We start from the raw sequence: 18,578 nt of genomic DNA on the forward strand, positions 1-18,578 counted from the left end.
TTCTGCACTGAAATCCATTTCTCAAAAGAGCAAACAGATTTTTTTATATTCAATTTTGAAATCTGACATGGGGCTAGACATATTGTCAATTTCCCAGCTGCCCCAAGTCATGTGACTTGTGCTCTGATAAACTTCAATCACTCTTTACTGCAAGTTGGAGTGATATCACCCCCTCCCTCCCCCCCAGCAGCCAAACAGAACAATGGGAAGGTAACCAGATAGCAGCTCCCTAACACAAGATAACAGCTGCCTGGTAGATCTAAGAACAACACTTAATAATAAAAACCCATGTCCCACTGAGACACATTCAGTTACATTGAGAAGAAAAAACAGCAGCCTGCCAGAAAGCATTTCTCTGCTAAAGTGCAGGCACAAGTCACACGACCAGGGGCAGCTGGGAAATTGACAATATGTCTAGCCCCATGTCAGATTTCAAAATTGAATATAAAAAAATCTGTTTGCTCTTTTGAGAAATGGATTTCAGTGCAGAATTCTGCTGGAGTAGCACTATTAACTGATGTGTTTTGAAAAAAACATGTTTTCCGATGACAGGATCCCGTTAATTTTTCAAAGTCCACCAATTGACTCCGGGTTCTAGGAGATTCCCCATAAGCTAAAACAGCAATTCGGCAGGTTTTAGATGGTTGAATTTTTAAAAAGAGACTACATGATAAATTTCAATATTCAAATTTTTTACAAATTCATATCGAATTTGGGCTATTCCCTAGTCGATGTACACAAAAAATAGCTCTCAAATTCGAATTCTCAGGGGCTTAACTACTGGGGGAGCAGGGGGTGCAACTGGGCCAGGGCCAGCACCCCTGCAGGGCCCCCCCGGTAGATTGCGCGCGCTGCAGTCGGCTGCAGCGGCAGAGAAAAATCACGCAAACGAGGGTGGGGGCGGGCCCGGTTGCACGGCCCGCACCAGGGCCCGCCTCCACCAAGTTCCGTTACTACGAGTTGTGAATTATGCAAACTCGATTCAAGTTATAATTCTAATTTCAAGATAAATCTCACTCTGGCCCTTTAAAAACTTGAATTTGAATATTCTCCACCTAAAACCTGCTGATTTCATGTATAAGTCAATGAGAGAGGTCCAGGGACCAATTTGGACATGTTAGTAGCCTTCCTGACATTTGAGTTTTTTTTCGGAGAAAAAAAACCTCACGTTTGTGTATTTGGATTTGTCTTAAATGAGAAGAGATTTTTGTGGATAACAAGCTGTGTAACTCTAGGCAGTGTCACTCAGTGGCTACTAAAGCCAATAAAGTCCTGTCTTGTGTATAAAAATGGCATTGCATTGTGAATACTTGATTTCCCCTACATTTAAAAGAAGAATCTTTACAGTAAATCTCATTCAATTAATTGCTGTATATACCTGTTATAGAATTATAAAACATTAGAACATACTGTTACTCTATTTAATGGGTGAAGTCGAGCACCACCTCAGACTGAGTTATATTTAGATCAGGGATGCACTGAATACACTATTTTGAATTCTTTGCGAAAGATTCGGCCGAATACCGAACCGAATCCTAATATGCATATGAAAATTAGCGATGGGAAGGGGAAAACATTTTTTACTTCCTTGTTTTGTCATGCGGTTTCACATTCGGTTCAGCCAGGCAGAAGAATTCGTCCGAATCCTGCTCAAAAAGGCCGAACCCTGGATTCGGTGCATCCCTAATTTAGATAGTTTCTTAGATCATTATGATTTTCATAGTAGTTCCCTTTTAACAAAAAAACTGCATTCTTTACCATTTCTTTTGGATTTCAACTCACCTGGCCCACCATAAAAACATTCCCTGGATATCCTTCAATTTCAGGGAACTCTTCAAGCTACAAAGGTTACTTTATCCAAGACAAAATTTTACCCTGTCCATGACCAGTCATACTGAACCTTATTTCAACAGAACTACTGCCTTCTGCCTTTTTCCTCTCCAACCAATTGCAGGTTTGTACACAGGGCCCTCAATGTGTGTGTCAACAAACTATTTATATCCATTGGGTGATATCCATTGAACAGTACTAAGGCGTATGTTAAAATTAACATACATATGTTACATACAGTATATAAAAATAATTAGGAGACAGATTTTAGGAAACATTTGGCCACACACATATTAGCAGAGTAGGAGAGTTCAAATGTTATCATAATGGTAATGGCATATTTAAACTAGGGATGCACCGAATCCGAATTTGCATATGCAAATTAGGGTCAGGGAGGGAAATTGTGTGATTTTTGTCACAAACAAGGAAGTAAAAAATGTTTTCCCCTTCCCACCCCTAATTTGCATATGCAAATTAGGATTTGGTTCGGTATTCGGCCAAATCTTTCGCAAAGGATTCAGGGGTTTGACCGAATCCAAAATAGTGGATTCGATGCATCCCCAAATTTGTGTGTGTGGTCCAATCAATTTATTTGTTGGGGCCACATAAGTGCTGCTTACTGATCCTTTTCCCCTGATCCGTTTAACCCTTTAGTGTTCATTTTATAGCGGCAGGTCACCAGAAGGGTGCAGCACAGATCAAAGAGAGACCTGGGACTGTAGAATGTATGTCGTCAGCACTATGGTACTTTTATTCCAGCTTTGTAGGTTCTATGACAGGAAGCACAAAATAGAGAAAATGACTAGTAAAATAAAGAGTAAGAATTAAATATAAGATAAAAAATTTGACATGGTTTGCTCAAAATGTTTGTTGTTGCATGAAAATAAAAACACATTGCAGAAGATAATTAGGGATGTACCGAATCCAGGATTTGGTTCGGGATTCGGCCTTTTTCAGCAGGATTTGACCAATCCTTCTGTTCGGCCGAACTGAATCGTAATTTGGATATGCAAATTAGGGGAGGGAAATCGCGTGACTTTTTGTCACAAAACAAGGAAGTAAAAAAATGTTTCCCCTTCCCACCCCTAATTTGCATATTCAAATTCAGATTCTGCATTTGGCTGAATTTTCGCAAAGGATTCGGGGGTTTGGCCAAATCCAAAATAGTGGATTCGGTGCATCCCTAAAGATAATACATAAACATATGTACACAATTCCATAAATATCCATAGATTCTTATACAAATAATGCGTAAAACCCCCTCTAGCTAAAATTGGAATTTTAATCAGTGTTTTTGCCATCATCCCGTTCCAGGGGTATAATCTGTAGCTCTTTAGCTATTCGCTCAGCTATTTCTCTGCTGCTCGCTGCTATTATCCTGCAGGACATCAGGTCAAATGGTCCTCCTGCAAAATCAATAAGTAAATATGAGTAACTGTGCATACTCTGGAATATGTCCACTGCTTTGTGCATAATATAATCTATATCTAAGCTTTAATGCAAGTATTTTGTATTTCCTGCTCTGCACAATGCCTCATCCTGAGAGTAGAGAGAGAGTAGATGAGAAGAAACCCAGAGGTCAGACGGAGACCTTTGGATGTGAGCAGTGCTTTGCCAGGAGACACGATAGAACAGTAAGGGAGTTACTAATCAAAGGTCATACCTTGAATGAACTCACAACTCGAATGGTTTCTAATTTAAGAAAAAACGAATAAAAAAAAACAAAAAAAAAAAAACTTGTTTCAGCGAGTTCAGGGTTAACAACACAAAATTCGAATGAATTGAGTTTTCAGCAAAAAAAAACTTAAATTGCTCGTTGGGCAAAATCCTCAGAAAAAAACTTGAACATTATGAAGGCTATTAATATCTTCAAAGAATTCAAGGGACCTCTGCCATTGACCTCTACTTCACCTCAACAGCTTTTAGATGGTGTATTTAATCTTTTTAAACTCGAAAATGAGAATTTACAAAAAAAAAAAATAACCACAAAAACGCGATTTTTTTTTTGTGGATAACACAACTCGATCCTTAAAAGACAAGGAAAGGCAAAAAAATAAAATCCCATTTTTACTTTCTTTAATGAAAAAGAAACCTATCTCCAATATACTTGAAATAAAAAATGTGTACCGTTTTTATAAGAAACCTGACTATATGCAGTGAAATTCCCCCTTCATTTACTGCTGTGGATAGGAATTGTCAGACGGTCCCTAACTGCTGAGCAGGGAAACAATCATACTTATGAACAGCAGGGGGAGCCCCCGCCTTACTTACCAGCCAAGCAGAACTCAAGCAGCTTTGTTTATGACAATCCCTAAGCAGCCCAGACCACACTGAGCATGTGCACAGTCTTAGTCTTGCAAAGATGTTTAACAAAGTTACAAGATGGTGACCCCCTGTGGCCAACTTTGAAAGCATAAATTATTTGTTTGATTAGGCTTGTGGTGCAGTAAGTTCATGCTTATGTTTAGTATACAAAATACAGCATTTGTAGCCTTATTCTAATTTAGACTTTCCTTGTCCTTTAATAAATAACCCCTAAATGTACACTTTCTCACTTCTGACCATTTTTAATGTGAATGCTTTGTAATTCTGGTATTACACCAAGGGGTTATTTATTAAGATCGAGTTGTGTTTTCCACTAAAATGAGTTTTATAGTTGGTTATTTTGGTCAAAATTCTCATTTTCAGATTAAAAAAAGAGACTCAGATCCTGGAAATATCTTGAATCCAAAATACACCATCTAAAACCTATCTAGGTCACGTAGGAGTCAATGGCAGAGGTCTCTTGAACCATTTGAAGATGTTAATAGCCTGTATGATGATCACTTTTTTTCCAGAGGGTTTTGCAGAAAACTCAAGCGATTCAAGGTTTTTCCCTTTATTGGTGTTTATCACAACATGTTTCGAGAGCTTGTGCCTTTTTCAAATGATAACAAAAACCAATTAGAAACACTTTAAATAGCCTGAAGTCAACAAGTCCCCTGCCCCTTAATAAAGCACGTGATAAGTTTTCTAAATTTAATTCAGATTTTTAATTGAATTTAATACAAATTGTGGCCTGAGATTTACTTAGTGAGGTCCAACTGTTAGCTAGCTCTGACTGTTCAGTTGTTATTACAAAGTTTAATTTCAATGTTATTTAAATGGCAAACCTGTTGCATCCAGGATCGCTCCACCTGCTTCTGTAATGATGACAGATGCAGCTGCCATATCCCAGCAGTGGATACCCATCTCATAATAAGCATCTGCACCTCCAGTGGCCACCAGACACATATTTACTGCTGCTGTACCAACTGCTCGAATCCTGCAAGTTATAAAAAAAAAATATTTCACTGTCATGCAAGTTCCCAGTGTACTAAAGGGAGGACTCACTTATGAATGAGAAGAGCTATGCACATTAACAGATGCAAAATGCACCATTAGCATACAATCATAGTGATGTGACAAGGCATAAAGCAGTGCAACATCTGGTTAAAGGGATTCCTGTACTTAACGGGCACGTAAAGGCAAAAAAATAAAATTCCATTTTTACATTCTTTAATGAAAAAGAAACCTATCTCCAATATACTTTAATTAAAAAATGTGTACCGTTTTTAACATGACTTTTAAGCCAGGTTGTTGCACTTTGCAGAATACCTCCCTTTTATAAATAAGCTCTTGTAATGGTATATAAGAGGAAATAATTCAGGTTTTATCCTCAATAACAATATCTACCCATTTATGACTTTAGTTGTATGCAGGCCTGCACTGGCAATCTGAGGGGCTGCTATAAGGTGCCATAGAAAGTCCGTATTTAATGGGCTGGTGTGGGCTGATTGGGCCTCTGTGTACCTGAAATGCCAGGGCCTATTTTAATTCTTAGTCCGGACCTGGTTGTATGACCCCACAGGAACAGCTACCCAATATTACTGAACATCTAGGACATAAAAATCTGTTTTAAAAGTGTACTGCCTCCCCCTCTATAACTTTTTGGGCCTATACCTCAGAGGGTTGTATATGTTTAGAGTTATCAGTCAGCTTTCCTATATATGTTGACACCAATGTTGTGCCTTACCTATGCTCATTTCACACAAGCACCCCTCTTTCAGCTGTGCTCTCCCATTTTTGCCTCTACCTCTGGCCCATGTCCTCTCCTACAATAGTCCCAATGCTCTGTGTAACCTCAGTCACATAAGTATATACCCCACTATACAATATACATTTAGCTAAAATATGAGGTGTAAGGAAAACGTTGTTAGAAAAAGGTCCCATTTACAATTGCATATGGAGTCCTTTGATAATTAAACCAGAAAGCTGCAGGCAGCAGTAATGTTAATACTCACCCGTGGATGGGAATACACAGCAGTCTCTCCATGTTAGACAGCACAGTTTTAATAACCTCAGGATTGCGATTTGACCCTAGTTCCGTTATTATCATGGATTTGGTAATATCTGCCACAAGAAAGGTAAATGTACAATGTTAGAACAACATAGTGATGTCAGTTATTTAGGTAAATCATATTCAAGACTTCATGTAACATTTATTTTCCACTTTTTTTTGTAAACTCCTTGTCAGTATAAACTGAACTATGAAATCAATAAACATATCAAGTTGCTAGCAATGCTTGCTTATCAAGTGCAGAGGATTAGATCTTTATTACGGTTTCATAAAACAGTGTAATAAGATTGATCTTTGCACCCTAGCTAAGCTCCAGTAACTTCCTCTTACAGCCACATCTCCCAATACTAAAACATTTTAAAGGGGAACTATCGCAAAAATTAGAATTTAATATAAGCTTCTAAATACAATCAATTAAACATTCCGTGTCATTTCTGAAATAATCAGGTTTATCTTCAGTATCCCTCTCTTAGCATGTTTCTCTTCATTCTCTCTCCATGCAGCAGTTGGGTGTCAGATCACAGTGTCATTCACAGTTTGATCCAATATATTTTATAGGATCAAACTGCTTTTTGCACATATTCTGCATTTAGAGAGACATGATGTTTGGTGATTTTAATAGAGCGAGCTCCATTACATCTTCTAGGCAAAAGGAGCCCCCCTACAAGATATGTCGTATCTAACTGTCAATGAATATCTGACACCCAATGAAGACAGAATGAGGAGAAACAGATGATGAGAGAGGAATAGTGAACATAAACTTGATATTTCCAAAATGATAAAAATGTTTAACTGATTGTATTTAGAAAACTTTTTATTTCAGTATGATGAAGCTTATATTAAATTTTTATTTTCGCGATAGTTCCCCTTTAAGGATTTTCATAAAATGCTCAACAGTGTGTGTTTTCAACAGAGCTGAGGCAGAAACTGAAGCCTATGTGACATTTCGGTCATCCTTCTTGATACTCTGCACAGTGTCACACAGTTACTATAAATTATAAATGCAGCAGCACTCTGCCACTCTTTATGTTCAATGTTAAAACCTACGCAAGGTATGCACTATACCCAGACTGTGTTTGGTGCATCTACATATATGTTGTACACAACACTGACCATGTGTGTTTGTGTAAAACACTGTTGTTGTGCTTGTTGTATCTGTATGTACAAAACACTGACTATACTTGTGAATGCAGGAAGCTAAAGTACAATTAATATCATTAATACACAAGAGTCATGAATATCCGGTAAATTATATCCTTATAAAATGTGCTTAGTGAGGTCATTGGTTATAATCGGGGCTTAGTGATGCCATTTCTGTCACATGACTCACTGAAACTTGTGTATTATAATAAATAATGTACCTCCTGTTGCAAAATATCAGGATATTAGAAGTCACCTCGGAGTTCCATGATCTGTATAAAAACACTCGGCCTTCAGCCTCGTGCATTAATATGGTCATGGAACGTCTCTGTATCTTATAATATCTTTATATTTTACAAGAGGGGGTACTTTATTCACTATATTATTAACACAATTTATAAAGTACCAACATAGTTCACAGAGCTAAACAATAAATGGGTGTATACAGTGAACATACAGATTTAAATACAAAAACAACTAAAACAAATACAGTAAACAGACCCATGTCCAAAAAAATCTGACAATATGTGCACTGATGAATCAGAAGTATAAATCCCATGACAGAATTTATATTACATAGAACATATATTTATGGTAAATGATAACTTGCCTTTCTGTCCTGAGACTTGTAATTTTTGACCATTACAGAATGCCCCTTTTCCCTTTCTGCCAGTGTACATTTTGTCTTCTACACAGCTGTAAACAACTCCAAATTCAACCTGAGAAAGAAGAAAGGAAAAAACAGAATACAATAAATGGAGTGAAACCAATGCACTGAGCCCAATACACATAAATGCTGGCCAGCAAGTCCATGCTGAAATAAATAATACTGATCTACACCTATTATACAGGCAACTTACACTGTTGTAAATATAACATTATAAATTATGTTTTTATTTCCTAACTAAATGGGGAATGGGTGCACCAAAACATATTTCATGAAAAATCATAGGACAGTTGTATCAGGTTCCCAATTTTTGTAATACTGCAAAACAGAGATGTAAGAATAGGCACAAATATGTGCACAATTCATACACTCCCTTGTTAAAAATATGGCGTCACGCATACTTGTGGTGTAAATTCGAAAGCACTGTGCTTTCTTGTTTGGCAGTGCTATGTCTCAGCAGAATAAGTACATATAGGAGCTACACACACCAAAATTCATGAGGACTCACCCTCACCTGAATAAGGGAAGTGGAGACCCCTCAAAATGTTGAAGTGGTAAGGATTGAATAAATGGGTTAAGAACATCAGTTTTAATGTGTGTAGCTATATTTATACTTCTTGAAGTGAAAGTAGTCAATTCCATTGCTTGCATATTAAATGTGATTGACTTAATGTAACACACATTTTCCCATGTTGCTTGGTGTTACTAGGCATAAGACAGCCCCTTTGTAGAAACTGTGCAGAGGCTCTCAGGAGTCATGTGACAGCTATTTATACTTGGCTGGTCGCATCGCCTCCCACCCACTGACGCACCACGAATAGGCCCAAACAATCCCTCTCACCACTAGGGAACAGCCGGGCACGACAGAGGTGAGTGGAGAGAGGGGACTGGACTAGGGGTAGGCACCCCTGATTTATACATCATCCCATAAACAAATAATACTGATCAATCTACCTGCTTGTTCACAGCAAATCCAATAGACACAGCCACAAATGGAAACCTAAATAAACAAAACACAAAATAAAGATTGGATAACTGCACTGAGTTTAGCAAATTAAATACATTACTTGGGTCTTTTGCAAATATTATTATTATTATTGGGCCTTATGCAGATCTGCATATTGCATGCAAGTTCAGTGGGAACAACAAATGAGATCCAAATGCTCACAACTCATTGCTGCATAGCAAAATGTTAATATCAATTTAAAATACAGACCAACTGCAAACTGTATTTGAACATCGCTTTCTACAGTAAATGGCATTAAAATATCCCCTCTATATTGTACTGTATTAATCATAAGCAAACAATTTTTTTTTCCCCACTGAATCAAAGGTTGGCCCCCTGCAGGCTACCATATGTTACTAACTATAAAGCATATTCCTGCATTAAACAAATCACACACTAAATACCACACACCTGTGTACAAAGTTTGTTGTCCCATCTATGGGATCGATGATCCAGGTTGGATTATCAGTAAGCGTGCTTCCAGCTCCTGCGGCTACTGACTCCTCACCTATAAAACTAGAACATCAGAGCAAACCACAAGTGTAGTGTTAGGCTGGGCTGATATATTTATTAATATAATATAATTATGCTATATTTAATATATATCGTTTAATTTTGATTATCAGAACTGTAATTGATGGCCACCTGAAGTTACAGTCTTTTATATATAGACTGAACCGAATCCGAACCGAAATCCCAACCCGAACCTTAATTTGTACATGAAAGAGAACCACGCATGTAGCTCGTGGTAACGAAATTTTTGAATTCCTTGTTTTTGTGACAAAAAGTCACATGACTTTTTGGATTTGGATTCAGTTTGGCCAGGCACTTGTATGCCTAATGTTTGTTATAGATCTTATTATCTATTACACTGTGTTTGCAGTTTATGGGTTATAACTTACCTGTGTGATGGATATTTTTCCTTAATGGATGAGATAATCATTTCTTCTACTTTTTGATCTGTAGCTGTCACCAGATCTGCCGGGGAGCTTTTAACCATTACGGAAACATCTTCCTTTAGTGCTGCACACACCACCTGCAAATAAATTCCACTCTCAAAATTGATGGTTTGTGGTTGTAATGAATTCCCCATATTTCAATGTGTAATAAATATATTTTTCTCAAATAGGTTTTATTTAGTTTGCTGTTGTAATTACAATATACATGGTTTTTTAGAGTGTTTCTTCAACCTAATGTTTTCTCCATACAGCTAACGACCCAACCATACGGTGTATCAATAATGCAATGTGAGTTGCCAACACATGCTGGAATCAGCCAAATAGAGCAGGGGAAATCTGACAGTGACTCTCAGCATGAGCATGTTGATTGCAACTAATGAAAAAAATGTTAGGTTGACCAACTCAAGAATGAATCATTACACACATGCACCAACACCTGTGAGGGTTCTGTTCATTATCTGTTCAATGGTAATGATACCTACTGAGCCTGCCTGTCTTGCTATTGTAACAGCAGAATCCATGCAGTCTTGCCACCGGTCTTCCATTGTCACCTAAAAGAGAAGAATGAAAGAAGCTTTGAGCATTGGTCAGCAAGGACATAGGGGATGCTAGTTAATCCTATTAACAGTTAAAAGGAAAATATATCCTTCTTTTGACATGAACACATTCAACTGGGCAAAGGTGCATAATCACCTAATCTAATAGGGATGCACCAAATCCAGGATTCAGTTCAGGATTCGGCCTTTTTCAGCAGGATTTGGATTCGGCCGAATCCAATCCGCATATGCAAATTAGGGACGGGAAGGGAAACTATCTGTTGCTTAAGTATTCATTTTGGGGGTATGGTTTTCCTTTAATTAACCCTCGATATTCGACTGCCGAATGTAAATCCTTCGACTTCAAATATCGAAGTCGAAGGATTTACCGCAAATAGTTCGATTAAATCCTTCGAAACGTTCGATTCGAAGGATTTTGATCCATCGATCGAACGATTTTTCCTAGACCAAAAAAACATTAGAAAGCCTATGGGGACCTTACCCATAGGCTAACATTGCACTACGGTAGGTTTTAGGTGGTGAAGTAGGGGGTCGAAGTTTTTTTTTTTTTTAAAGAGACAGTAGTTCGACTATCGAATGGTCGTATATTCGAATGATTTTTAGTTCGAATCGTTCGATTCGAAGTCGAAGTAGCCAATTCGATGGTCGAAGTAGCCACAAAAAACATTCGAAATTCGAAGTTTTTTTTATTCTTTTCCTTCACTCGAGCTAAGTAAATGGGCCCCTTAGTCACAAAACAAGGAAGTCATAAAATTTTTTCCACTTCTGACCATAATTTCCCTTCCTGTCCATAAATTGCAAATTAGGATTCGGTTCGGTATTTGGTCGAATTCTTCACAAAGGATTCGGGATTCAACCCAAACCCGAAGTGTATTCGGTGCATCCCTACTATCCAAGATTCAGAAACAAATAAAAAAAATTTTTTTTTATTACACAGGCATACATAATTGTCAGATTAAAAGGAAACCATAATAAGTCTGCATTCGACTTGTAAGAACCATTTCACAAGCCCCTGTAGGTTCACAGCATGAGTAATGAAGTGATCGGGACATGAATCACTATGATAACTATAGTGGGTAGTGCACAGATTCTATAGAACCCCCTTTTCTTATCCCCCCAATGGGAATCCTTATGGATTCCTCAGTTTGCTCTATTATGAGTCTATCAATATACAAGTATGGGATCCCTTACCTGCAAACCTGTTATGCAGAAAGTCATTTTACAAAGTCAAATTACAAACTCCATTTGAAGCAAATAATTCTAATTTTTAAAAATGATTCCCCTTTTCTCTGTAATAATAAAACAGTACCTTGTATTTGATGGAAATTAAGTTGCATGAATCCATATTGGTGGCAAAAATTTATATTGGACTTATTTGATGTTTATAATGATTTTTAGTAGACTTAAGGTATGGAGATCCAAATAACGGAAAGATCCCTTAAGTGGCAAACCCCAGGTTCTGAGCATTCTGGATAAAAATCCTATATTTATATTTCCCTCTTTAATTTGCCAGTGAAAAGGACTGTATAATGTTTAAGATTTACAGCATGGCACACTGCATGAATACATCAGTTGCCCTTTATGACTAATAAATAAATGAGATGTGATCAATATTTTGCCCTCAGAAATGGTCAAGGGAGGTTGAGTTGGCACCAAATATCTGCCGGTGTACATATGGCAACTTTAAATTTAGGGGCAGATTTATCAAAATGTGAGTTTAGAGCTTAACAAATAAAAACTCACCCATGTTCTATTCCTTCCTCGTATTTTACAAATGGTTAGTTCTAACTATAACCCATTGATAAATACAATTCTAAAAACTCCATAGGAATGAACAGAATGTGGGTGAGTTTTTTTTTATTAAAGAGGGCGTTCCCTTTGAAATTAACTTTTTTTTTTTATTAAAGAGGGCGTTCCCTTTGAAATTAACTTTTAGTATGATGTAGAGCGTGATATTCTGAGACAGCTTGTAATTGGGTTTTGTTTTGTTTTTTAAATGTTTATGGTTTTTCAGTTATTTAGCTTTTAAAGTGGATGTAAAGTCAAAAAATGAAATTACTTTATCGGGTCCAGTGTCTAAAGATGTAAAGTCAAAAAATTAAATTCCTTTATCCACGTTCTAAAAATAAACCTATTGTCAATATACTTTCATTAAAAATTCAGTACCTTTTTCATAAAAATCACGATTATGTGCGCTCCAGCTCCCCCTTCTCTCTATGCGCACAGACTTCAGCCTGCATGAATTCCTCAACACGGCGGGGCCGGCCTGTGGCTGCTTTACTTCAAAACAATCTCCCCTCCTCCGAGATCTGTAGTGTCAGGGAAAGCGTGTGAAGTTGTCATGGAGGTCAGCTTTAGGAACAAGAAGATAAATTAACCCGAAAATATCTCTTATCTTGAAGTAAAGCAGCCACAGGCCGGCCCGATGTGTTGAGGAGTTCATGCAGGCTGAAGTCCATGCGAATAGAGAGAAGGGGGAGCTGGAGCGCACATAATCGTGATTTTTATGAAAAAGGTACACAATGTTGGACTGGCCCGGTGGAACGCCAGGAAGGAAAATATCCGGTGGACCCAGACCCTTAATGGGCCCCCGCCGGGCCAGACCCCTCTCCAGATCTCTGTAAAAAAGTTTTCTTCTCGCATCGCCATCAGCGCAGCGCCTTCTGCGCATGCGCTAGGCACCTTCACGCTGGTGCGCGAGCAGGGCCTTTGTGTGCGCAAACTCAGCGCGTCACAGTAGGTGGGCAGGGGCGGAGGGGGCCCTTGACAGTAGTTCTGGTGGGCCCCGGGCCCCACAGTCTGACCCTGAAGGTACAGAATATTTAATGGAAGTATATTGACAATAGGTTTATTTTTAGACAGTGGACCCCTTAAAGGAATTTCATTTTTTGACTTTACATCCCCTTTACTTCAACAACTCTTCAGTTCCAGCAATCTGGTTGCTAGGGTCCAAACTACCCTAGTAACCATGCACTGATATGAATAAGAGACTGGAACTAGGAAAGGCCCTGAATAGAAAGATGAGTAATACAAAGCAATAATATATTTGCAGCCCTACAGAGCATTTGTTTTTTTACATGTGTCAGTGACCCACATTTGAAAGCTGGAGAGATGCAAAAGAGAAGACCAATTGCAGAATTTCTAGAAATTGGGTATTGTATAAAATACTAAATAATATTGATGATTGAACAACAGGAAGTGGGACAACATTCTTGGTGCACTCCGTCACTCCACGTCACAGACATACCTTTATAAACAAAGCCGAATGTGATGACGACAGCTAACATCGCTATGTGAGTAAATAAAGAAAATCCCCTGTGTGGGAAGCCGACTGACCTGTGCGCTGTGAGATACAATAGAGCAGGACGTCTGTATAGGAAGCTCACAATATGACAGCAGCAGAGCTCTGAGATTGTCTTCGGCAACAAAAGGCGCTTCCGGGTACCGTCCGCAAGCTTCCTCTCTGTGCAGCACTTCCTCTTCCGTACGGAACTATAGTCTTCAAGAACGTCAGTGCCTGTAGCCGGCACTAGATATTCAGATCACTACGCTCCTTAAAACGTTTGCCTACAGGTTAGATGTCACGGCTGCACTAGTCAGGCTCCTGAGTTTCAACCCACTTATAGTTTTGATCAGCGCCAAGGGCTGTGGAATAAAACAACGACTGGCATAACCTAGAGCAATATTTTTAACAAATAGTAAAACCATCAAAGTACTAAGTCTATCCCCAATTGGTTATTTAGCACAATTACAGGTATGGGACCTCTTATCCAGAATGCTTGGGACTTGGAGTTTTCTGGATAAGGGATCTAATTAGGGTTGCCACCTTTGCTGATGTCTAGACCTGAACACGGGGGCGGGGCAGATAGCATTGGGGGTGGGGCAGTGATGTAGGAACAGGCATGATGACATCAGAGGTGGGCACAATGATGTTGGTGGAGTTATGACACCAGGGCAAGGTTATTGCATCACTGGCTGGATTTCTATCCAATGTTTTAAAGTGTTGATGCCTAGTTCAAAACCACACAGGTGGCAACCATATCTCTAGATACATTCTGCTTGATGAGTAAGCCCAATCCTTTAATTACAGGCATGAGATCTATTATACAGAAATCAGTTATCCAGAAAGCTCTGAAATACAGCCATGCTAATTTAGAAAAAAACATTCTTATTTTTGATTGATTTGCTTTTTTTTTGTATCTGTTATAATAAGAAATGACTGTACTTGATAATAATTTATGCTTTCAAAGTTGGCCACAGGGGGTCACCATCTTGTAATGTTGTTATACATCTTTGCAAGACCAAGACTGTGCACATACTCAGTGTGGTCTGGACTTCAGTTGGGAGGTTAAGCTTAGGGATAGTCATAAATTATCAAAACAGTACAAGTCAAATAGTGTCTGCCATAATAATCAGAATATACAGAATGCACTGGGTCTGCGAATATAATTCTCTACACAGTCACCGGCTGCTCTACAGGGAAACAAACAAAGCTGCTCGAGGTCAGGAAAGTAAGGTTGGGGGGGCCTCCCCTGCTGTTTGAAACTACGATCATTTCCCTGCAGAGCAGTTAAAGGGGACCCGTCACCCAAAAAAATTGTTCAAAATCCTATTTTTCACTTTAGTCAAGCAGTCAATGAACTTTAATTACATGATATAAATTATTTGAATCTTGTTTCCTTCAGTCTGGAAATTCATAAATATAGCAAGCAGGCAGGAACCATTTTGTGGACACTGTTATTAAGGCAAATCTTGTATCATCTCAGAATCTTATACTGCATTATACACATGTGGCTCTGTCTTATTTAAAATAATAAGAAGATATTCATTCTAATTACCAAAACATGTTGCTTTGTTTTCTTGGTACAAGCTTCTGAATTTCTGCTGTCCATCATTACGAAAAATGGGCATAGGTGTGTCCTGAGAAAAGTTCTTGTTTGACATAACTTAAAGTGACAAATATGCTTGGGGGCAATGGTGGATATAAGCTGGAAGCAGATTCCAATGCACAAACAGAAAAGCCTGTAGAACTTGAAAGAGAAGAAAAATAATCCTCCATTTTTAGTAAACTTATTTACTGAGCAGAGAAAAGCTCCCAGGTGTGAAATATTTTCCTTAAACACACTGCACAAGTCTCACAGGTGGAGACAGTAAATACTTTCCCTTAACATTCTCAAAAGTCACAGGTGCATATACAGTACGTTGTTACTTTAGAGCAAGAATCAGTTACAGGATGAAATAAAACAGTAAAAGAAAGAGGTGAAGGAGAGATTTCTTTGTTTGTTTGCCTGAACTTTTATTTTAACTACTCTAAACTATGTAAAATGTGATATTTATTAAGGGGGTTATTTATTAAGGATCGAGTTGTGTTTAAATGAAAATTCAAGTTTTCGAGGTGTTTTTTTTGTCAAAACTTACATTTTCGGGTTGAAAATTTTTCTAGAATTTTTATTTAAAAAAACTCGAATTTTTCTAGATTTATTATACCCTGACCCTGGAAATAGCCTGAATCTGAAAATACACCATCTGAAACATGGTCATGTAGGAGTCAATGCCAGAGGTCCCTTGAACCATTTGAAAAGGTTTGAGCCTTCGTGATGTTCGAGTTTTTTTTCGGAGGGTTTTACCCGAAAACTCAATCAATTCGAGTGATTCGTGTTTTTTTTTTTTGCTGGAAACTTGATCGACTTTTCGTATTTCACCACTAGAACTCGCAGAATGGAGTTTTTTCTTAAATCAGATACCATTTGAGTTGTGAGTTCATTTGAGGTATAAAAACTCTAACATTCAACCTTTGACAAATAACCCCTAAGTGTAAAAACCACGAAAAAAACAGTAATACAAAACATCTCCATCTAAATTCTGGTGAGGTTATGTAGAAGTCAGTGGGAGCTGTCCAGGCCAGCACCAGGACACCCACACTGGGAGGGAGTTCCAGTTCAAGCCATGTTGGGGCATACGCATGAGAGTATTACAACTTGCTCATCATGCTCATTCGTGTGATGTCAGATGCTTATTATGCACCCTTGCTGCACAACATGGCTGCTTGCACATGGTGCTCCCTCCTGGTGCAGGTGTCCCAGTTCTGGCCAGATAAAAAAAAAACAACGGTTATCACTACTACTACTAACTACTGTTTTTAGAAATTATTTTAGGGTAACAGGTGCTCTTTTATCCAGGTTTAAAAAAAACCTCTAAAACTACACAAATTAAAATTTTGATACAGGAACCTCCCAATATCTCAAGATTGGTAAATTTTTTGAGAATTACAGCTCCCTGTGTTCTTATCTTGCTAACAGGTACTGTACCTGTGAATAACAGATAGAGAGCTAGCACACTTATTTACATAAACATATTAAAGGGATAATTTACCTTTAAATTAACTTCTAGCATGACATAGACAGTGATACTTGAGATAATTTGCAGTTGGCCTTCATTTTTTTGTTTTGAATTATTTAGCTTTTACTGCAGCAGCTCTACAGTTTTGAGTTTCATCAGCTTTTTGGTTGTTAGGGTCCAATTTACCTGAATGAGAGGCTAAAAATAAATAGGACCTGAGTAGAGAGATAAGTAATAAAAAGTAGTAATAAAAGGGCTTTATGGTTGCCAGGATCAGAGACCCCCATTTGAAAGCTAGAAAGGGGCAGAAGAGGAACAATTCAAAAGTGTAAAAAAAAAATCAAGAACAATTGAACTTTTGCTATAAATGGGCCATTCCATAACATAATAACAGTTATGGGCAGATTTACTAAGGATCAATTGTGTTTCCCATGAAAAAATGAGTTTTCGAGCTTGTTTTTTTGTTATACCCCTGGAACACTGGAAATAACTTGAATCTGAAATGACACCATCCAAAACCTGTCATTTGAACCATTTGAAGATGTTAATAGCCTTCACAATATTCAAGTCTTTTCTCTGAGGGTTTTGTGTGAAAACTCAATCAGAGTTTTCCCCCGCCAAAAACTCGATCCATTCGGGTTGTTAACCCCAAACTCGCTGATTCAAGTTTTTTCCATTCGAGTTTTTTCTTAAATAGGAAACCGTTTGAGATGCAAGTTCATTCAGGGTATGAAAAACTCAAAAATTCGACCATTGATAAATAATCCCCTTCGTTTAAAGATGAATTATCCTCTATAAGGGGCTGGTAGCACATTTTTAGTGGTGCTGTGCAATCCCACTTCATTCTTACACTTTAGTATGTAAGCTTTTGTGAGCAGGGTCCTCTGTTCCAATATTCTTCTGTGAACCTCGTTTGTTAAATGATTGTGTTTGTTATATATTATTGTAAAGTGCAATTAGGAGAAATGCCCTGAGAGAAAACCAGTCAGTCCGTGCACAGTTATCACAGAAGTCATCAGTGAAATATGTGACCTTTAGAAGTTAAGCCTTTAAGTAACAAGGAAAGAATTCTCAGGTGAAAAACGATAAAGTCTCGATAAAAAAAACACCAAAAGAACCTTATCATGGTAAATCTTATTTCTGTTACTCCTGTACTTGTGATACACTGGAATCATTTCGGAAGACATGAACCCCCATGTGCAAACTTCCTTATGTGCCGTTATCCTTGTAGCAAACAAAAATAATTATTTGTGCTAATAGTATTAAAGGGGTTGTTCAGATTCCAACACTTTTTTCAGTTCAGACGGTTTCAGATAGTTCATCAGAAATAAAGGCGTTATCCAATTACTTTCCATTTTCTATGTGTGATCTTTCTTCTAATATTGAAGTGTAAAGTCTAATTTTTCACCTTCTAAAGCAGCTCTGGGAGGGGGGGTCACCGACCCTTTAAACTGTTCTAAATGGATACATTTTGTTTATGCATTGCTTATCTTTATTCATGCTAAGCAGAATCCTTGGATTTCATTACAGGCGGCTGTTAGAATTGATACAATCGTTGCTAATACTCCAGAGACGCTGCTGAAAACTAAGGGGCAGATTTATCAAAGGTCGAGGTGAATTTTCTAATGAAAAAAATTCGAATTTCGAGCTAGTTCGACTAGGGAATAGTCCAAATTCGATTTGAAAAAAATGTGAAAATTGG

The 18,578-nt window shown here is 38.0% G+C and overlaps 1 protein-coding gene across 2 annotated transcripts; it reads right to left on the reverse strand.

Moving 5' to 3' along the window:
• Positions 1–2,554: 2,554 nt before the first annotated feature.
• Positions 2,555–14,009, reverse strand: impa1.L (inositol(myo)-1(or 4)-monophosphatase 1 L homeolog). 2 transcript variants are annotated; one of them, NM_001087166.2, is given in 9 exon segments: positions 2,558–3,236; positions 4,983–5,134; positions 6,153–6,261; positions 7,959–8,067; positions 8,970–9,015; positions 9,433–9,537; positions 9,924–10,057; positions 10,463–10,531; positions 13,874–14,009. In NM_001087166.2, coding segments are annotated over 8 exon segments (843 nt in total). In that variant the 5' UTR covers positions 10,526–10,531; positions 13,874–14,009; the 3' UTR covers positions 2,558–3,111.
• Positions 14,010–18,578: the final 4,569 nt, after the last annotated feature.

The sequence above is a fragment of the Xenopus laevis genome, chromosome 6L (genome assembly GCF_017654675.1).
Source record: "Xenopus laevis strain J_2021 chromosome 6L, Xenopus_laevis_v10.1, whole genome shotgun sequence".
Classification (NCBI taxonomy): Eukaryota; Metazoa; Chordata; class Amphibia; order Anura; family Pipidae; genus Xenopus; species Xenopus laevis.

What these genes read in the sequence shown, in the direction of transcription:
- impa1.L (XM_018266287.2), bottom strand. Translation starts at nt 10,021, where the DNA reads ATGGTTAAAAGCTCCCCGGCAGATCTGGTGACAGCTACAGATCAAAAA. An exon ending in ACAACAAACTTTGTACACAG is followed by an intron (nt 9,016 to 9,432) that starts GTGTGTGGTATT and finishes TTGTTTATTTAG; the next exon opens with GTTTCCATTTGTGGCTGTGT. An exon ending in CTGTGTATTCCCATCCACGG is followed by an intron (nt 5,135 to 6,152) that starts GTGAGTATTAAC and finishes TATAACTTGCAG; the next exon opens with GATTCGAGCAGTTGGTACAG.